We start from the raw sequence: 22,230 nt of genomic DNA, 5'->3' as shown, positions 1-22,230 counted from the left end.
ATTGATTTTTATGGGGCCCGAGTCGTTGTTGATAGAGAGAGAAATCCGAGTGTCACCCCGAACAAAAACACCTTAGCTGAAAAACTGAAGGTGAGAGTTGGAATAACATGGCAGTCAACGAGACAGCTGGACAGACATTTCTTGTGTGTTGAGATTGAAGCTGACTCCTTAAATACAACTGCGATTTGTTACAATTTAATGTATACATTGTATACATTGTATATGAAAAGTTAAAGCTGGGGTATATGATTTCTGATTGGTCAAAGTTAACATGAGCTGTACACTTTGACCAATCAGAGCGAGGCTCCGATTCTCTGTTCTTATTGGCTTTTGGGACTGTCCATTCACTTTGGCACAACTTTGTTGGTGTAGAGCGTGTCAGGGAGGGACCATAGGGGAGGGACCAAAGAGAACAAGTGGAGAAGTTGAGATATTTGGATTTGAATCTCTATCCCAACTGCCATTTTCTCCCCAAATCATATACCCCAGCTTTAAAGATATGGAAGGTACAAGGAATTTGTCAAAAAATAAGGGGGGAAAGGGGGCCGTATGGGGAGTGTGTGGGGGAATGTGTGTGTGTTAAAGGTGCTGTAAGCGGAATGGTTCTTTTAGCTAACTTCCTGTCAGTTATTGCAGTTAGCAGTCCCCTCACTCGTCCCTACGTCACCACATTAATGCACTGCGGTCTTCAAGCAGTGATTTATCTAGCATCATCTCAGATCAATTAGTGTGATAAAACATGATAAAAACCATCAAAACAGACATTTAGAAGGATTTTTACCTGCTCCGCCATTATCCTGATCCGCGCATAAGCGTTCACCAGTGTTGCCACAGTTACTTTGAAAAAGTAATCCGATTACTGATTACTAGTTACTCCTTAAAATAGTAACTTAGTTACTTTACTGATTACTTGATGTTAAAAGTAACTAAGTTAGATTACAAGTTACTTTAAACGTTACTTTACAGGTTTTGAAACCCATATATCTCAATTTAAAACATGCACATATTAAGAATCATTGAAAATATATAAAATAAAGCTTGTAGGCTAGTAGCCTATAGGCATACTGTTTTCAAAATAATAAAAATTATGGTTTAAAAAATGTAATAAAAAAAACGTTTTCCCCCCATGAAAATAAATGCATTCCTCCAAAGTGCAAAGACAGTAGCAGTGTCTTTAAACTTAACGTGCTTGGCCCTTCACTCTCATGCAGAGCCGGCCCAAGCCTTCAGGGGGCCCTAAGCAAAATATGATTAGGGGGCCCCTCTCCAATGTTAGCGCTGCTGAAACTATAGATCTTTGTTAAATATCACACCCAGTGTTTTCCGCTAGTGCCTCCACTGTGCGGCTGTGCGGAAATATTAGACAGCCGAGATTCAGACCCTCTTAGGGGGGTCCGGGGGTATGCCCCCCCGGGAAATTTTTTTAACCTTTTTAAAGTGAAATGCATGAATCTGGTGCACTTTGAGAGGAAAATTAAGAGGCTAAATCTGAGAAATCTTGTGTGAACAAATAATTTGGAGACACTGGGTCAGATGAATTAGAAGCTATTGAAGAAGGACACATGGATTTTCCATACAAATATTAATATAAAATAAAATATTATGGGTTGGGCTTGGAGCTCTTTTTCTTTTACGGGACATATTTCTCTGTAATATAGTGAATGTATTTAAATGCAGTGTGAGGAACGAAGCAGAAGAACTCTGTTATCCAGCTACTGTATCTTTTTTTCCACAGACAAGGCTGACATAGGCTATAGACTATACACAGTGCATGGGCAACTGAGGGCAGCCCCATTTCCAATTGTTTTTAAATAAACTCAATACACACTGTGCATGGATGTGAACGTGACATGATCAGATAATTTCGGATTTCCTCCAAGATTAACTAATTACATTTTTAGGCTATTAATTATCTAGACCAAAACATTTTATTCCTTTTTTTGTATGATAACTCACATTTGCATAGTATGATGTTAATATCAAACACACAAACTAAAAAATAAATAAATAAAACATTTTTTTTTTTTTTTTAGGGGGCCCCCCAGGCAGTCGGGGGCCCTAAGCGGCCGCTTAGTTCGCTTATGCCTCGGGCCGGCTCTGCTCTCATGCATTCATTTGACTTTTCTCTGCAATGTGTTGATAGACTGGGTGTGTGCGGCCACCGGTCGTCACGTGACTATACGTTTCCAAGTTTTAAACACTTCTATCTCTTCAACGTCACCGTACCCGAATCCTAAATATCCCCATTGCAGACGCTATATTTCATGGGGGGAAAACGTTTGTTTTGCGCCACAGTTCAGCTTAGACTCGGCCGTAATGCTGCTGCACACACGCACACACACACACACACACACACACACACACACACACACACACACACACACACACACACACACACACACACACACACAGACACACTGCATGTCAGAGACGAGGGGCGCTACGAAAAAGACGACAGGAGCGGTTGGAGCAGTTGGAGCGTTTAGAGACACATGCGCGCACATTTATTTACATTAAATCGCAATCGCAGTCATTTGTGCAGTTAAGTAAAATGTTTCACTAAGGAAAATGACAGAAAAAGTAACGCACAGTGACTTTGATGAGTAACTTTAATCTGATTACTGGTTTGGAGATAGTAACGCGTTAGATTATCGTTACTGAAAAAAGAGGTCCGATGCCGGTAACGCGTTACTAAGTAACGCGTTACCGGCATCACTGGCGTTCACCCATCTGTTGCTCTGGCGTGCCCCGGCAGTGAGACTATGAGTGAGACTGATGTCGGTTTGTAGGGTTCTCTCTTGTGATTGGATAAAAAATGTGGGATCCTCCAATAAGTTTATTTGCCGATTACATGCAGAGCAGCTGACTGAGAGATCGGCTTTATGAAACGCGCACATTGCGTAAGTGATCACTGTATGAATGAAGAGCGATTTAACACTTATATTAACATAAATAAACCGCTTACTTCACCTTTAAGAGGGTGGGGTGAGTCTATGACTGAGTGTGATGGTAAGATTAAGAAATATGATACGTGTAAGTTTGAATGTACATGATGTATGTAAGCCTATATCTTGTTTATGTGAATGTGTCTACCTTATGAAGCCGGGAATCAAACAACGACATTATCTATGAAGGGATTATGAAATAGCTTCTTTTAGTTTGTGTGTGGACGATAGAAAAGATTGATACCCTTTTCACAACAGTGTGTTGAATATGAAGCTAGCACCAAGAGATAATTAGCATAGCAAAAACAGGGAGAAACAGCTGGCAAATGTAACACAATCTGCCTCCCAGCATCTCATGGCTCTCAATTCACACATTTCATCTGTTTGTTTCTTAGTGTTTGTATAGGTGTTGGTATGCAGATGTTGGTTACCTAAGGGGCCCAGGCTAACCACCTGCTGGTGTTAGCTTCACATTTAGCATACAAACACAACCGTGGTAACAAGCTTCTAGTACAACTCTTGCCGAACGAGGAAGCAAATACTTTCCCCAAATTATATTTACATTTTTTAATTTGTACCCATTTTTTCCCCAAAACATGTCAACCCACATGAACAAGAATGACTTTATTGAGCCCCCAAAGACAACTTGAATCGTATCAGATATCACTTGCAGCATGTAGCAATGAAGATATTCAACACTTGTATATCATGTGTTTGATACTGTAGTTGCGATTGCCTCTGAAAAGTACAGCCATAACATAACAGTCTAACAGTGTGGTATGGCAGCAGCACCATACGGAGAATCAGTAGAAGGTCTTGGCCTGGCCTTTGGGTGTCAGCACAGTGAGGTTGCCCCTGGCATCTTGGTCCTTCTCAATGGCCTCAAAGAGAGACTTGAAGTTTCCTGCCCCAAAGCCCTGCAGGGGAGAAGAAACACACGCAGATGGCTAATTACCCAGAGATCTGCCTTCTTCTGTGTCATTTGTTATGGCTCTGGGGTTCTCCTCTTAGACAGCGTTCATGGTGTTAAAAGACTTTGATGTTTGGATCACCACAGATACATATTCTCACGGGGTTCAGACATCCACTGAGCTCTGACAAGGAGCTGCACTCACCAGGGGCTCGCATGAAGAAAAAAAAAAGAATTGAGTCAATATTTTCATAGATAATCAAAAGATCAAGTGTTGGTGGTTGCTCTGAGAGATTCTTTTGCCGTGGTTCAGATTAAGTTTCTCACTTTCATGCATTGTATCCACACGCATGGACTCAGTGAACCGCTGGAGAGTGACAAGAGGGGGGCCTGTCCTGACAAGAGGAATGGGCGCTTAGTTGTTATAAATGAAATGCCACAGGGTGCAACCCAATCCAAAGATCCCCCTTGCTGTTAGGCAGAGAGCCTTTTAATCTGTACATGTGATGGATTTACTGAGCTTTTACAAGTGGGGCTACTGATCTACTGTTCACACTGGGTGGGAACAGCAAACAGGTGTTCAAGGCAGGCGGCTCTGTCTCGGCTTCTTAAAAAGGTGGTGGAGGTATAAAGGAACAGGACCCCAGGGCCAGTTAATCACTTCACACAGTTAACCCAGTCACTCAATTAAAAGTGGAGTCAGCCATTCTGGGGAACACTTCTTGTCTAGATTACTTCTTGGCAAAATAAGTGAACATCCTCATGATCTGTACGTAAAATGATATCTGTTAATAAACAGCCTAGACTCTGTAGGGTATGTAAACTAAGAGGTTCAAAACGACTGACCATAGCTAGCAACAATGCAATCGGTAGGCTTGTCGCTATGTAAATAAAGGTAGCATACGTGTTTTTAGTGGTACTGTACCAAGTGTGACAATAAGCAGATCAATATTTTCATAAGTGTTGAAGCCAAAAACTTATCAAAGCCAAAGTATAAGCCGATCAGTAGCTTAGCATACAGTATATTGATAGCATTGTTCCTAGCTACTGTCCGAGCCCCTTCGTTTACAGACTTTACAGAGCCTAGGCTGTGTATTAACACCAGATGTTTGTTCAGTGCACACACAGTACGGACATGTAGCTGTTCATGAGAAGATATTCACTTATTTTGACAAAAAAGTGATTTTGACAACAAACATTCTCCTGAATGGCTTTAACCAGTAAAACTAACAGCTTGAGTTAACTGGTCTTCTGCACTTACAAAGTGGTTGTTCCGCTGAATAACCTCCAAGAACAGGGTTGGCCTGTCCTGCACAGGCTTGGTGAAGATTTGAAGGAGGTAGCCCTTGTCGTCAAAATCCACTAAGATTTTCAGTTCCTAATAAGGAAACACATGTGGTTTATATTCAGGAACAACACATGCAAAAAAGGCTGTAAGCTATTTCAGGGAAAATAACACATCTGCTCACCTGTAAACGGTTGAGGTCCTCCTTCACCTTGATCTTGGCAGTTTTGAGTTGCTCCCGCAGGTTGTCGTAGTACGAGTCGGGGGCTGCAAGGAACTCCATCCCTCGGGCGCGCAGGTTCACTATCTGTTACAAGACAAAAAAAGCATGGCTTTCTCAAACGTGCCTTGACTTGCAGATCTGTGGAGGCCTATAGCAAACATTGGAGCTGTGGATTGACGTGAAAGATTGACACTTGTCAAACGCAGGGAGACTCACAGATTCAATTATGTTTGACGTGTTCAGAGCGATGTGCTGGACACCTGGTCCGCCGTTATAGTCCACGTATTCCTGTGGAGATGGAAATGCAGGCAATAAATGCACTGAGACATGCAGGGCTGCAAACCAGGACCACAAGGATCCACACATGGGAAGATTGTTATCATGTTTTTTTCCAGTGATAAACAGAAAGTTCCAGAGAAGATGAGACCTGAAGAGGTTGCTGTAGTAATGTATGAGTGGATTAAGTCCCACCTGGATCTGTGACTTCTTTTTCCCCATTGCAGGTTCGTTGATGGGCATCTTGATGGTCTCCTCATAGTTGGTCACCACTATGGACCTGAGTGAACTGTAGTCCGTGTGGATCTGCTTGTCGTCTATCGACCAGAACCGATGGAACATCAAACACTTCTGATACCTGGAATTTGGGAGAACACAAACACACACACACACACACACACACACACACACACACACACACACACACACACACACACACACACACACAAATAAAATGTGATGATAAGCTTAACGTATACAAGCCATTTGGAATTGTGTGTGAATACGCCTCCTTTACTCTTGGTAACTTTTCTTGAAGCATTCATTTAGACATTTCATTTTTATAGATAAGCAGTGCTGCACTGAAAACAGCTTTTTGATATCTGCACTTCACCCCCCCTGCTGCGACAGAGGTGGATTGACCCTTAGCGGAGTGTTTGCTTGTCCTTTTACCCCCGTGTGTCTGCTGTGCCCATCATGTGTACGTGCACTCGAGCAGGAGTCTTACCAGTCTGAAACGGGCACCATTTCGTCATCTGGCTGGTTTCCCACAATGTGATCGATGAAGCGCAGACCTGCTGATGGACTACCAAGAGAAAAAGGTGTGGGGGGGAGGGGGGAGAGGGGAGGGGGGAGGGGGGGAGCATTTTGTTGGTCATTTTACTTGAAAATTCAGCAAAATAATTGAGAATACCTGAGCACTCATCTTGCCTGTTATTTTTGTACGTTTTCATCCGCAAACACATTTCATCAAAATGTATTTATTTAGTATTTTGGGTTAAACCTTATCAACTCAGGGTGTTGGGTAAATGAGCAAACAACTTTTGCAGCAACTTGTTTTTTGGGCAACATTTTTGTCTGACAGCCATAGGAAAAGAAAAATAGCAAATATAATACTCTAATAATAAATGGTCATCTATTAGCGGCACATGCAGCAGCACACACTGCGCTCCGATTCAGTGGAGAACTTTGGTCTAATGAAATCATCTTACACTTTATAGAGCAACCTGGTATAACACTTCCTAGCGCTTAAGGTCAAATCAGACTCGTACAGAAATATTATGAAAATAGATTAATATTATGAAATGATAAAATAATACAAAACATGACTTGGTATTTGGTATTTAAACTATAGCAAATCCCCCCAAATTTAGTTTGGTCAAATTGTATTGCATTAGAGTGCGGTATACCAGAACTGAAAAAGTACAGTGGTACAAAAGTATTTAAAGTATTTTTTTATATTTTAGCTTATAATAAGAAATAACCTGGACCTATGATAGGCTCATCAATCTCATTATTTTCAAGGTTATAGTATCTTGAAAATAATTAGGGCTTTTGCTGGTATGACAAATGTGTCACCACTTTTAATTTTATTTGACTTATTTTCATTGTCGTAAACGATCCTGCTTTAAAATAAAGACCAATCATGACTTGACAGTGTTTCCCCTTTTTTCTTTTGGAAAAGTATCTCAATGTATATTGGTACCAGCATCGAAACAAACATTTTCCATGTAAAAGACTCACAGCGTGGCTAGGAGAACATCCTGAAACATTGGCTCTTTGTAGCCTGGCAGGAAAAGGCCTGTGTAGGGACTGAGGTACTCAATGAGTGTGTGTGTTGTATCTCCATACTGAGGACAAAAACACAAACTGATTAACCTTTTTCCAGTGTGATTTATGTGAGGTTTTACTATGGTGCATCCCTCTTTATACGTACCGTTTGAAGCACAGCATACTTAACCCTGCCGTGGCTGTCCTGCTCCACCCATGGCTCCTTGACTACCACAGCTCCTCGCTCTTTAGCTGTCTGTCAGAGGAGAAGGGGTTGGCATCATCAACACAACAACAGTGCCTGCGTTCCAATAAACAGACTTCCATACTATTTAGTATGCCAGAAAAATATTCAGGAGGTCCCAATACATGCCAAGTTCTCAAGTGCAGTTTGCCAAAAAAAAGATGCCCTACTGTACATCCAATTGCATTTTTCAGTACGCAAATCAGCATGCTTTAGTACGTAGTAGAGTAAAAAAGAAACCCTGGGTTTCAATCCCCATACTTCCATAATATTTAGTATGCCAGAAAAAGATTTAGGATGTCCCAATACATGCATGTCAAATGCAGTATGACAAAAAATACCCTTATACCCTAATATATCCAAACCAGCATGCTTTAGTGTGTAGTATAGTAAAATTAAAAAGTATGTGATTTGGAATGTAGGGGGTGTTTCTGTTTGAGAACAGCTCCAGGAAGCCCTCCAGTGGCAATAGACAGAATAACTTTCCCTACACTTAAGCTGCTTTCCTGCTTTAGATGATGCTACTAGTGCTGGACTGTCCCTGCGTTCCCCACTATTTAGTATGCCAGAAAAAGATTTAGGATGTCCCAATACATGCACATCAATTTTAGTATGCTGAAAACTCCACTAACTACAGTAGCATTTTGGAGTATTCGTCTTTTTTCTTGACATTTCTCAACATAATGAAAATAAATCTTCCTTATCTGATTTTTTTTCTCTCCTTTGGCCCTACTACTCTTCTGTGCTTTAGTATGTAGTGTACTAAAAAGAAAGAGTATGTGATTTAGAACACAGGGTGTATCTGTGTTGACGCCTGACAGTCAACAGAGAGGGTTCATCCAAACCTGCAGTCTGACCTCCACTGAGGTGAACACTTCAAAGCTGCACTGTTACACCACACGCAGGTTGGCCCCCTATTGCAACACAATGCACATGTAACCCCGATCACAGTTTGTATAGTGTAGTACCACCGCTAATGGGATTGGGTTTATGTCTTGAATTTGAATTGAAACAGTTGAATTCAGTGGAACTCAAATCTGTCACTTCTTGTATGACTGTACATGCTGTGTATAGACATGTAGTCCAGTGCAAAACCTAGGAACAATTATGAGGCACTTGTCCTTTTCTTTATTGCTCCTGTTTTGCGCTACTTTACTTCTGCTCCATTACCTTTCGGAGGCATATATTGACTTATGTTTATTTGATAACTTAGCAGTTTCCGTTTTATGATATCAAACTGCAACAACATAAAACCTTATGATGTATTATTGTAGTTTAGGATAAGGTGGAAAATTCACAGAATACCTGGGGGTATAAAGTAGATTTTGCTAAACCTTTTATCAGCTGCAGCATTAATCCTTCTAGAACAAACATGTATATCTTCTTTCTGCATAATGAATATACTTTAACTTTTGGCCTTTTTTAGTACATAGTATACGGTGGTTCAATTTTACTTTTACTAAACATTTTGAATGCAGGACTTTTACTTGTAAAATAGTATGTATACACTGTTGTTTTTCTCACCTCTTCCACCACTCTACATATATAAAGCTTTGTGAAGTATGTCTATGAACAACAATATAGTGTTTTCACAAACAACCTGGCCATAACTTATGTCATATCATATGAAGTCTCTTCTTCCATTTTCATTTCAGTTAATACTCCCTTTACCAAACTGTGGCTAAAAAAAATCAGCTTACCAGTGTCACACACAATGCCACCTCTGTGTTCCATTGTTACCTTGAACAAGAAGTCACAGTCCTCCACTTGGAAAGCGATGTCTTTGACGCCGTCTCCATGCTTCATCAAGTGTTCTCCCATTTCTACAGGGTTAGATGCACGCATGTTGAAATGCAGACATGCTGTGTATTATTATTATTATTCTCATGTTGCCAGATGAGTAAACTTGCCTTCATTTCCAGGATTGAGCGAAGATTCAAACGCAAACAATATCTGTGGGGCGGAGGTTGGAGCTTGTGTTGAAAATCATTGATCATTTGGATATAATGCAACATTTAAATGAAACCATTCAAGGATCACACACACCTTATCCTGTCTGATGACGTGAGACACCACCTCCCGGCTGCCTGTCTCCAAACCCTTGTAGGCCTGGGGTTGGAAGCCCATCTTATCACAGTAGTACGAAGCTGCCTGCGAAAAGTGATCACATTGTTCTTTTTTTTTTACTGGTAAAGAGAATCCATGGTTGAACTTTGACAAAGTGAGACAGTTTGGATTGACATTAGCTCATCTCTTGCCAAAAATATATTGACTCATTCCAGGCTGTGTGGTGTCTGCTGTGTCTGGCCTGTCAGCTGAACCAACTAGTACTTATTTAGCTTATATAAGTAAGATGGAGAGGGTTTTCTACTGGAAATGTATAAATGTCGTAGGGCTGCAACTTACAAGGATATCCATCAATCGTTTCCCTTTTTTGAATAATTCATTGTTTTGTACACCATTTGTCACTCAATTTCTAAAAAAATACCCATTATATATTTTTGCCGGAGCTGCAGGTGGAGTATACACCTAAATCAACACTCAGAAATGCCCAAAATGCTTGGCTTCCTATCATATATTACCGAAAACAGCAGCAAATTCTCAAATGTAATAAGCCTGAACCAGGCTTTTTGTCTTTAAAAAAATGACCAAGTGATAACTAAAAAAGCGCCCGTTTAATTCTCTGGCAGTGGATTTATCAATTATCAGACTGTTATCTGTTATTCAGAATGTTTTTTAGGACAAAAATTGTTTATTTTAACTACACTGTGAACCAAACTGTAGTTATTATGTTACTATTTAGTGGTACAGTATGTCGGCTTGTAGATACAGACCTGTTTGGCATTGCCGACCCAGAAGGTCAGATGGTGAAACTTGACAAACCTTCCCCTTGTGGGCTGGAAGGCAAAATGTACAAGAAGAATCACAGTTTAAAAAACCCTACAGGTAAAGAAATAACACCTTAACTTAATGTATTTTTCTTCTTAATGTGCTTAAGAAGTAATTAATGATTATCTTAACCTAAGGCCTTGTATAAATAATCTCACAGGATTAATGTATGCCTACAAGAACAATGATTCAGTGCTGTAAACACATCAGAACACATCACATCAATGTCCCAACAAGACGCCATCTTTCAGAGGCAGCTTTAATTCTCACCTTCTCCCCTTTATCCGTGTAGGTCGTCTAAAAAAAGGAGAGAAAGAAAAGATTAAAAGATACAGATGGCTACATCTCCATTCACACAAGTGTTCAGACCAACCCTACAGTCTTCTGCTCCACTGAAGACACAGCCATCTCCTCAGTATCTCCTCCTCATATATATATATATATATATATATATATATATATATATATATATATATATATATATATATATATATATATATATATATATATATATATATATATATATATATATATATATATATATATATATTAAACAAGTATCTTTGTGGTTTGGTTAAAAAAAACATATTGCTTCAAATGCTGCAAGGAAAGACAAGGGTGAAGGTGCAAAGGTGAAAGTTCTGAGCCCTTCTAAAAAAAATGTGCTAATGAAAAACAAAAACGTTGAAAATGTTCCTTTAACCAAATACATATAGGTCCCTTCAAATGATTGTGATAATGCCTCTTACCATGCTGTAAATTGCAGATGCCAACGACTCAAGAGAAGAGACAGATCTTAATAAGTGTGCGGCCCCGGACGGCGTGCAGATAAGTACTGACCTGTAGGCCCACTGTGATTGGTCCTTTAGGATGTACACCCACCTGTCCTCATCCCCGCTTTTCTGACGCTCTTTACCTCAAAAGTTCATTTGCCCAAGTGTTGTCATCTCTCTCTCTCTCTCTCTCTCTCTCTCTCTCTCTCTCCCTCTCTCTCTCTCTCCCTGGATTGTCTAATCAGTTGTCAGTCCACAAAGCCTCAGTCGTCATAGAAACATATACACATTAACCTCAGCTTTGGGAAATAACAAAGGTACAGATGCAACACACCACGCATGTAGTGTAGGATGTTGCACTGACTGTAGCTCTCTGGACATGCAATACTATCTAGTGGAGAGCTGCTTTTTGCACCGCAGGACAGGGACTTAATACACAAATTGTTGTAAAAAGAAGTTAGAGCCTCATTGAGCACAGTTTCATCATATCACTTTTCTCAAAGCAAAAATAGCCCAAAAATGCATTAAAAGTGAAAAGAAAGCTTTTTGTCAGATATTCTTAATATTTCAATGCAAAAACGATATACATGTTGTTTGACATATTGAAATGTGCTTGGCAAGGTGTCAAACACTCTTAGAAAACAGGTGGAAAAGAAGTTGGAACCACATAGAGCATATTGTCACAATAACAGTAAAACTGTCTTGTCCCACACCAGTCCCTCACATTTTCCACCAGCAGAGGGGGCAATATTGCCTGATTTTAAACAACAGAAACAGATGAGCAATCCTGTGCTATAAGATCTGGAGGGAAAGACAGAACTTTGTAGTTGCACATGAACTGTTTTTGAATAATTCCTCTCTTCGTTATTATTCTTTAAAATGATATATCATATTTATTGATCAAGAGCCTTTGTTGACCTTTTTCCATTGGGACTCATAACTCAAACAAGGATTAAATAGCAGGCTGTGTGTATGGAGTGTGTATACACAGTATGAACAGTATACGTGCAAGTCCTTGTGGTATGAGATTGACTGACATACGTATCAAATTCCAGGTCCAATCCAAATCTCTTTTTTTTAAAATCTCTCTCCTTTTCTGTGGACAAATTAGTTGAGTACTTAAGCACTGTAAATGTTCATACTGTAGATATGTAAATGCCTTTAATTCATTGTTTCTTTTTCTTCTATAGACACTGAATGTAAGTTAATTTATGTTTTTCAACACATATTTGTGTTTTTTTTAATTAAAATTTTTATAAATAATAAGTTTAAAAAAGATAGCAGGCTGTGAAAGTGAGTTGGAATATGATTTCAAACCTTATTCAGTTATCACATCTGTATGTATAAATGCATGCAGTATTTTCTTTAACAATGTTTGACAGTTTGTCCGGTTTTACAAAACACTGTGGTGAGGTGAGGGGAGGGGGGTTGGGGGGGGGGGGGGGGTCTTGTTTTGCCTAGCTGCGCAGGGGGTTGCAGCAAACACAGGGGTGGGGTGAGGCGCTTGGGTGGCTGTTGACTGATATGGCAGAGCGTACGAGGTCATGTCCAGGGCTGTGACACACACAAGGCCTAAGTACAAAAATAGAAAAAATAGTGCCGGGCTCAAGATCCAGTGCTGTTAACTGCCTCTCAGATGTCTGTGTGTATATAGTCATGCCACTGTTTGTGTCAGGGAACTCCAGGAGAAAGTTAAAATATTTTTTTTATCATTACCGGGTCATAGTTGAATTTGATGGTTCAAATTAAAATTTAAAAAAAAGTAATCAGACTAGGGTTGCAACTAGGCTATGTTATTTCTATTATCAGTCCATTAAAACTGAATTAATTAATTAATTGTTTTGTCATTCTAATGAAAGATAACAGTAATACAATGGACGTTGCCATATGTCGCAGTGCCCAAATTTCATTTTGCCTGTTTTGTCCAAACAACCTTCCCATGATGATATGAAACTGAGAAATAAAACAAATCCCTAAATTTAAGAAGATGGTAGGCCCACCAGAATAAATGTGCTGTTTTTGATTTGCAGATGAGTTTTGACTTGTTATCAATTATCAAAATTGTTTTAAATAGGCCTACATATAATGTCAATCATTTCATAAGCTAATCGTTTCAGCTTTAGCAGCAACAATAAGTGCTGTCTGAGCAAATGAAGCTCGGCTGGTTTTGTCTGCATCAAAAACGATCTTTCAACACATTTTCCTGAATTAACCTTTTTAACTATTTTATTATTTTAATATTTGAGTGATATTTTTAAATCATTGAAAGTTATTGTTCGACCTATCATCAAAGCTTTAACATTTCAGTTTACAGATAAATGAAACCGATTTTCAAAATATTTAAAAGCACTAGGGGGATGTGGCTGATATTGCGCACGTACCGGTCTGTGGTCTGTGCATGTGTGTATCCAGTTTGTGCCGCGCTGTGATTTTCTATTGGTGCACTTCTGGAGCCTTGTGGCGCCTGATTGGCTCTGCTGTGGGTGTGTGCAATTCACACACTTGACCACCGTGGATTCTCATTGGCCGGTAAGGATTCTGTGGCGCCATTGGTCTAGAATGTTCGGCTTCCTCCTTGACTATTGGCTATCGCCGTTGTCATCGCACAAGAATGCGGAAGTCGTGTGTAGTCTACTGAGTCACCGTTGTGTCAGCTGATTCTTTCTGAGTGAGTAACTCGATTCATTTTTTGGAAATTAAGTAACTTGTAGGCAATGTGTTGTGTGTGACATGCTCTCTGGCTGTCAGACAAGTGTTGGACGTGTGAACCAGAAGCTGTTGTGGCGTTTCTGTTGGCAAATGAGCGAATTTTACACACCAGCTTGTAGTAATGTTGCTATCCGGCAGCTAGCATGTTGCTACCGTTTGACAACACTGCACATACACACACACGCGCTCGCACACTTTCGGTTTGTCTAAACTAGTCGCTTCTAGTAGCGTCCCAGTCGGCAGTGAGGCAGTCGTTTACTTTCACTTTCACCTAATGTGTATTTCAACTTTATCCCCGTAACCACCCGCCCACACCTGTTGGGCTGTCACAAGGTAGAACTAGCAGCTGATATTTCACCGGTAATGTTGGACAGTTCTCACTGGACTGGGGAAACACCCTGGAGTCCCCCACTGGGCTCAGTGGACTATAAAGGTATTTATACCCACGAGGTAGAGGAACTGTTTTTTCGGAAGTCACCTTCATGCCTAGTACCCATCTCTATCATTATCTTTAGACATACTTTACAGTTGCTTTCAGTGGCTAAACTCCTTCATAAAGGCTAGCTAATGGAAATAGCCTACTCTAAAATTCTTATTTTCATTATTGGATAATTTGCCGGTTATTTTCTTGATTATCTGGGTGTAGGTAGCCTACTGTAGTCTTTCACGTGAGTAAAAAAGACTGACGAATTCTTACGATTAAAGGAATAGTTCAATCGTTTAAAATTGTAAGCTTGTTGCCCATGTTGTTGCCTCACTTTTAGGTTCAAGGCAAGGCGACATAAACCATTCTTCATTTAACCATTTTTGAAGAAGAAAGGGGCTAAGGTCACTTATCGATGATTAACTTGGCTCAAATATTTGTTGTCGATAGTGTTTAGCCTGTCTCCGCCCGACAGTCAGAAGATACACTTTACAACATCACTAAAAACGACTGGTTTATTTACCAAGTTATGTTATGCCCTATATTTTTTAGCACTTTATCATCTGTACGTCCCATTGACTACCAGTATCTGAGCTAAGCTAACTAGCGATGAGCATTCTTTGCCAATTTCTTCTTTAAAAAAATGCACACACAGTTACAGGAATGGTTTCTGTCGCCTTGTCTTGAACCCGTGAGTGGAGCTAAAAAATAAAGTTGAACAAAATCTTTAAGAAGCTGAAGTTTGAGAACGTTTAACAGTTTATTTTGATCCAAATAGTTGATACATTTTTCTGTATATCGCCCTATAGCAGTACCACTATACAGTATATGATATGGCTGTATCATCACAGTAACTCATTGATCGTTTTTTAGGGGTGCTTTACATATGTATACTCTCTGCTGGTTGAATAGGCAGGCCAAGCTAAATCTTAGACAACAGCCCTAAATAAATCCCAGCTTCATGAATATTGTAATGTTCAGATTAAGAAAGTAGTAAGTTTGAGACGTTGTTAAATAGTGCCGAGAGGTGTTTCTAATATTGTGTCCACCCCATTTCTAAGCTTTTGACAACAGAGCTTCAAACATACTACGTGTTTAAGTGTATACCATCATAGTGTGGTACATTTGGTCTTCCTCACTGTCTAGGGCATGTCTTTAGTTGCTGACTTTCATTTCCTCTCATCATCTTGCTTTACTGGATATATCTCTGGCCCTGCGCTCATCACCTGTTACCATGCAGATGTGTGATATTTTCTCCTGAATCTGTGACTGGCCTTTCTGCAGTGTTGATGGCCATTAAGGCTCAAACTGGACGTACAGATACAGAAACGACCTCATTTATCCTTTTTTTTGTACTAGTCTACATTTGTCTAAATGGTAACGCAAACTGATATCGCATACTTGTTCAGATTTGTATTCCCCTTTTCCTTATTATTTGATCAGACTGTACCCTAAATGCAATCACATTATTGCTCATTTTAAACATCAAATTATTTTTGACAACATTTCTGAAAGGTCGTAACTTTGACGACTGTGGTATATCGTTTAAATGTAAAAAGGGAAAAGATGTTTATATAATATGGGTACATAAACTCTCATTAGTGCTGCAGTACTAGAGTAGAATAGGATTTTCATTATGTCATTCCTTCAGACAGAAGACAGTAGTGGGAGGAATCACTTAAACCTACTCTGTCCGTGTACTGTACACAGCTGTAACAATGACAATAAATCTCAATACAGGATTTGACATGAATGAACATGCACTATTCTGAGCAAGGTGTGTGGAATGCACCTGCCCTGGTATCAATGGAGACATGTCTCTCCTCAGTAGTACGCACCCTACTCTATGTATGACAGTGTGATATCACATGGTCAATGTGAATACAGCCTTTTTTTACAACACTCATTTCCTACAGACTGGATAGGGATAAGTGGGTCAGAAAGCATTGCACAAATGTTATCAGTTGTTTTCAATTAACAATGTGCTTTCATTTGTCCAATGTTGTTCTCAAAAGCAGAAGGCTAGAAGAGTGCAGAATGAGGATTCTTTATTCGTGTCTCTTGATGGGAAAAATTGGCAATGCTTAAAAACATTGCCAATGTTTGCTTGAGGATTAATGATAAAGCAGAATTTCTGAGCTTTTTAGACCCTTTGGACTCATTGTTTTGGTTGCACAGTCCACAGCTGTACTGTAAGCTTCATTCTCATGGCTCTCCTCAGTTTTTAAGCCAACAAGCTCTTATGCCACCTGTGCAGCAGCACCCAACTGCAAAGTGAGCAACAGTCATCTAGAGATCCCAAGAGGTGTATTGAGTCCTAATCAGAGCAAGAGGGGAGTGAATATTGGACTTCACTCATCACAAAATATTTTACAGGTCCAACCTGTGCACCTGAAATGTATCTATTAATCTAATAATTACAACACTTTTGGTAGCTTCCTAACTTCATACAGTGTTCTTCCAGGGATTACCTCTGAGGAAAATGTATCCACGGTATTCAAGGAACACCTTTGCTATTTTTTAATACCCCGCCCGGTATACCTTAATACCTCCCAACTAGGGCTGCAACAACGAATCGATAAAAATCGATTACTAAAAGCGTTGGCAACGAATTTGGTCATCGATTCGTTGAGTCGCGCGATTACTAAGTCACTCGTAGGCGCGGCACTGTTTACATCCAGCCGCCGACAGGTTCATGCACGCCCACAGCGAGCCTTCCGCACGTGAAGCGGTGCGGGAAAGCTATAGTGTGAGCGGCCACAGCTTGTATTTTGGTCATATCTAACACTGGACTGTAGGCCTATATAAAAGTGTTGTAACTTTGCTGTCTTTGGGTTGAAAAAAACTCCTTCAACTCAGTATCCGTCTAGTCCAAAAAAACTCTGTCAGCTGCTGCTGCTGCTCCAGATGGTGTGCAGACGGGCTCGGAGAGTCGGCATCGGCGCATCAACAGTAAATCAAAGCAGCGGCAGTAATCACACAACCGAACGGTGTAGAAAGTCCCGTGAATTAAAAATAGTAATCCATTTTTTAAATCCATGTTAATATCGGAAGGATATAGAGCTAGTTAGCTTAAAAAAAGTAGCAAACATGTCAAATGTGATGTGTTCAGGCCAGCTCAGTAATATTATTGATGTGTTCAAATGCAACACAAAAAAAAAGAAATTTGAGATTTTGGCAAAAACTTGTTTACCCAGCAATATAAAATAGATAGTAAAAATGTAATTATGACCTGTTTAATGTCCTATCTTGAGCCATGATTATATCAGCAATTAAAGCAATAACACAAGTTCTATTTCAACAAAATAATAGAAAAGTATCAATAGTGATATCAATAAAGACTTGGATCGTTAAGGAGTCTCAAATGGTATCAATATCAGTAAAAATGAACGATCTCCTCTCATCTGAGAGAAATTAAGATGATTTAATTTTTTTAACCGTCAGTAAATTTACCGGTTAAAAATCTTATCGGTTGACTGGTTTACCATGGACATCCCTTATATACTGTATACATGTATATCATACATTGTATGTTTTTTTTTGTGTTATCCCAGTTAAGTTTATTTTAAATTTTTATAATTTAATATTACTTTTAATAGTTTCGAGACGTTGGAGCAATAACCTGGTGTTTTGACACTTCAGTCTGCACTGTGAATTTGAAGTAATGTTCAGTTTTTGAATAAAGATGCGGCAATTACAAAAATTTATTTTTTATCCAATTCATCGATTAATTGAAAAAATGATCGACCGATTAATTGATTATTAAAATAATCGTTAGTTGCAGCCCTACTCCCAACCCTATACTGTACCTTTCATCCCTTGTGATGGAATGACTCATGAATGGAGTTGGATAAAACATAGACTGTGGCCTGTAGTTTGGCTTCTTTCACTCTGAGAAGAGTGGGAGGGTGAACCAGTAAGCAATAGAGAGAGAGAGAGAGGGCAGGAGGGAGGGAGGGAGGGAGGGAGGTATGTCATGCACTGGATTACAACCCAGTGTGTGTTTGGTAGACGGAGGTGACTGCTACTCTGCAAAGGCATTACGCTTTAATTCAAGCTCGAAAAGGGTACTCTAAAAGTTTCAACAAAAGGTTTGCAGACTCCACACGTTGCACAGGTAGGAGAAAATACTATTTTGTGCGTTGAGAGAGTTGTAAATTGTTTTTTTTTTTTTTTTTTTAAACGGAGCTGTGTGCAAAAGGGGGTGTGTCTGGATAAAAAAAATAAAAAAGTGTAAGGGGAAGTGAGACAGTGAGAACTTATTTGACCCACTTACAAGTCCTTTCCTTGTATTCAACGTATTGTAGTTTAGACTAAGTCCCAGAACACTAGGAAGTCAATATTGTGTCCCATGTTGTGTCTTGCTGCTTGTGTGTGTGTGTGTGTGTGTGTGCTACTGTCTCCATTGTAAACGTGCATTGAGCTCTACCCCCCCCCCCCCCCCCCCCCCTCCTCCCCCTCGACAGAGCACAGGAAGACAAATCAGAGTGGGACTTTTCATTGCAGTGCTTTTTATTGAATCAAGTGTTGCTCTGTATGACTTCATTTATTTACAACTTTTTACACTTTTTTTTTTTTTTTTGTTGCATTATCATTATATGTGCAGCCACTGTAACAATAAACAACGTTGTCCCGGTCATGTGATTTAGAAGATCAGGATATCCACCTCCGCTTTGGAGCACCTTTCTTTTAGCTGTGTTGGGCGTGTATTGTCCACGTCTACTTCTACACTTATCTGCATGGCTGATTATCTGATGAGGAATGTCGACTTAGCAATTCCTGTCAATCAGCGTTTGTCCCATTACTCCCATTATCAGGGTCAGGTCAGGTGATCGGCTCCAAAGTTTTCTCTTCACACATGTGCCTGCATGTCTGTCTGCATGCAGCGCTGCATGTGTGTAGTGTGTTTACACTGACTTGACCTGATTAGTCGTGGTAGTAGAGAGCGCTTCTAGCCAATACACTCCACGCTGTCTGTGTGCCCCACACTTTCCTGAGAGTTGTTGAATTGTGTGTGTGTGTTTGAGCTGTGGTTCTCCTTCGTGATTATTTTTTTTTTGTGCAAGCTTTAATTTTAATGGCTGTACTTTGCACCAAGTAAGGCTGTTTTATTGGAATCCAGCCCTTTACACAATCACACACACACACACACACACACACACACACACACACACACACACACACACACACACACACACACACACACACACACACACACCCCTTTTCTGAAGGCAGTGTGTTTTCATGTTGGCAGGAGGCATCGCTGGCCCGGCAGAGCCCAGTAGAAGGGAGGAGAGGGAGGGATCTGAAGAGGAGCGCCCAGACCCACCGTCTACAGCACTAGCAGGCAGCATGGTGAGCCAATCACACACACACTAATGAGCTAGCTGCCACTCACAACTTCTTACTCCTAAAATGGCAAAATTCTTTTTTGCACTCTGGCGCAGGAAATGGCACAACTCTCTTGCAGGCCTAAACACAGCGCAGGGTGTTGCAACATGTTTGACAACAGAATGCACTGCTCAAATCTTTGTTATGTGTTGAACTGGCCACACATGTGGTTTGTGGCCGCACAGTTAATTGGGCATTTTAACTCAAACAATGTGTCCCCCTCTACAATTCACACTGTTTTAGTTTATTTTATTTACTGTTTATTCAGTTTGCGCATATGATTAACACGCCTCTGCACAGGCGGTAGCCAAAGGGCGGAGGCATTATGTTTTCGGGTGTTCCATCCGTACATATGTAAGTCTGTACGTATTATGTATGTCTATCCATCCATCCATGCCATTCTTGTGAGTGCAATATCTAAAGAATGCTGTGAGGAATTTTCTTCAACATTTGCACAAATGTCCACTCTGATTTAAACCTTATGTGAATAGATTTTTGGAGCTTAAAGGTCATGACCACTGTGACCTCATACCTCATGAGCGCAATATCTCAACAACAGTCTGAGGGATTTTCTTCAAACTTTGCACACATTTCAATTAGATTTTTGGGGGTCAAAGGTTACAGCAGTGCCCACATTGTACCATTGTGTAGCTTCTTAGGAGCCTTCACCTTCATTGAAGCACTATACCTACAACCACTGTACTTTCACCGTTTGTTCAAAGTGCAATGTTGCCTTATCTGGGATGTGTGAGACGCCAAGTTTGAGTGAGTGAAAATCTCTCCTCACTCTAGTATTAGTTTTTCTCAACACGGTTAAGACTTTATTGCATTGTTTGTTTCGTATGGGACTTGTTTTTTTTTTAAACGCAGAGTGAGAACACTGAACCCAGTACGCGCTTATTCAGTGATCGTTGTACTCGAGGTAAACCGCAGCAAAATGACCAAACTTTGATATAGTGATAGAGTGGTGAAGGTGTCCACTTAAGACCAAGGCATCGCACAGCTACATACAGTTCTCAATACTCACCTGTCCATTTATCTACTCATTCCCCCCTAGTGGATGCTCTTAATCACAACTATATAGCGTTATAATGAAAGTTATTGGTGCAAAAAAGATTCGAGAAGTTACCGCGCTGCTTCAAGTTGTAACGTGTTTGAATGGTTGTTTTTTTTGGGAGAGCTGAGTCTCATTTTTGGCTGTATACGTGAGACAACAAACAGTGGTTTGTCTAGTCATGCTGCATCTGTGAGCCTGAAGGTTCTAGTTATGCAAAAGCCAACAGAGCAAGAGGCTAGACTATATGTAGGTCACAACTCTACTTACGTTTCAATAAGCCAGCAAGCGATGCATTCACTCATTTAAAAAAGTTAATTCTACTTCTTATTTATTGTACCTGTATATACTCACTGGCCACTTTATTAGGTACACCTGTTCAATGGCTTATAAAAACAAAAAGCTAATCAGTCAATCACATGACAGCAATTTAATGCATATATGCATTTAGGCGTGGTCAAGACAATGTACTTAAGTCAAACCAAGCATCAGAATGGGGAAGAAAGGGGGTTTAAGTGACTTTGAACGTGGAATGGTTGATGGTGCACGGCAGGATGGATCCATGCTTTCATGTTGTTTACGCCAAATTTTGAACCTGCCATCTGAATGTTGCAACTGAAATCAAGACTCTTCAGACCAGGCATTATTTTTCAATCTTCTTTTGTCCAATATTGGTGATCCTGTGAGAATTGTAGCCTCATTTTCCTGTTTTTAGCTGACAGGAGTGGCACCCGGTGGGGTCTTCTTTTGCTGTAGCCCATCTGGTTCAAGGTTGGTCGTGTTTTGCGTTCAGAGATGGTATTCTGCATACCCTGGTTGTAACGAGTGGTTATTTGAGTTACTGTTGCCTTTCTATCATCTTGAACCAGTATGCCCATCCTCCTCTGAGCTCTGACATCAACAAGGCATTTTATGTCCACACAAATGCCACTCACTGGATATTTTTTCTTTTTCGGACCATTCTCTGTAAACCCTAGATATGGTTTAGAGTGAAAATCCCAGTAGATCAGCAGTTTCTGAAATACTCATACCAGCCCTCCTGGCACACTCAACATTGCCATGTTCAAAGTCACTTAAAACCTCTTTCTTCCCCATTCTGTTGCTCGGTTTCAACCTCAATAAGTTGTCCCTTCCAGGTCTACATGCCTAAATGCATTGAGTTGTTGACATGTGATTGGCTGATTAGTTATATGTGTTAACAAGAAAATGAACCACTGTACCTAATAAAGTGGCCGGTGAGTGTATGTTGACAATGTCAAGTGAAGTCCTCCATTTCTCAGAGCTTCATAAAAATGTATAGACATACAGGGCATCTCAAATGAGACATTAAATGCATT

General features: G+C 40.1%; 2 protein-coding genes across 3 annotated transcripts in view; one reads left to right on the top strand and one right to left on the bottom strand.

Moving 5' to 3' along the window:
* Positions 1-3,727: 3,727 nt before the first annotated feature.
* hpda (4-hydroxyphenylpyruvate dioxygenase a) lies at positions 3,728-9,795 on the bottom strand. Its single transcript, XM_080040478.1, has 11 exons — positions 9,700-9,795; positions 9,564-9,606; positions 9,394-9,476; positions 7,576-7,665; positions 7,383-7,489; positions 6,367-6,444; positions 5,835-5,997; positions 5,580-5,651; positions 5,325-5,447; positions 5,117-5,233; positions 3,728-3,862 (listed from the first exon to the last, which is right to left on the bottom strand). Exons 1-11 carry the CDS (start codon positions 9,778-9,780, stop codon positions 3,749-3,751), a joined length of 1,071 nt encoding a protein of 356 aa, XP_079896604.1. The 5' UTR covers positions 9,781-9,795; the 3' UTR covers positions 3,728-3,748.
* Positions 9,796-18,539: 8,744 nt separating this feature from the next.
* mtmr4 (myotubularin related protein 4) overlaps positions 18,540-22,230 on the top strand; it is a 44,202-nt gene continuing 40,511 nt past the window's right edge. For both annotated transcript variants that reach the window (XM_080041141.1, XM_080041140.1), the window contains exons 1-2: positions 18,540-18,565; positions 19,703-19,803. In XM_080041141.1, coding sequence (XP_079897267.1) covers positions 19,801-19,803 — 3 coding nt within the window. In that variant the 5' untranslated portion in view covers positions 18,540-18,565; positions 19,703-19,800. The remainder of the gene's footprint in view (positions 18,566-19,702; positions 19,804-22,230) is intronic.

This window comes from Ammodytes marinus, assembly GCF_949987685.1.
Source record: "Ammodytes marinus genome assembly, chromosome: 14".
NCBI classification, from domain to species: domain Eukaryota; kingdom Metazoa; phylum Chordata; class Actinopteri; order Uranoscopiformes; family Ammodytidae; genus Ammodytes; species Ammodytes marinus.
Note: the sequence above shows the minus strand (reverse complement) of the source record. Positions and strands in the feature narration are given on the sequence as shown.

Excerpts from the sequence above, each read along its gene's own strand:
- hpda (XM_080040478.1), bottom strand. The coding sequence starts at position 9,780 with ATGGGCTTCCAACCCCAGGCCTACAAGGGTTTGGAGACAGGCAGCCGG. Across the intron at positions 9,607-9,699 it reads ACGTCATCAGACAGGATAAG|ATATTGTTTGCGTTTGAATC; the intron begins GTGTGTGTGATC and ends TCCGCCCCACAG. Across the intron at positions 5,652-5,834 it reads AAAAGAAGTCACAGATCCAG|GAATACGTGGACTATAACGG; the intron begins GTGGGACTTAAT and ends CCATCTCCACAG.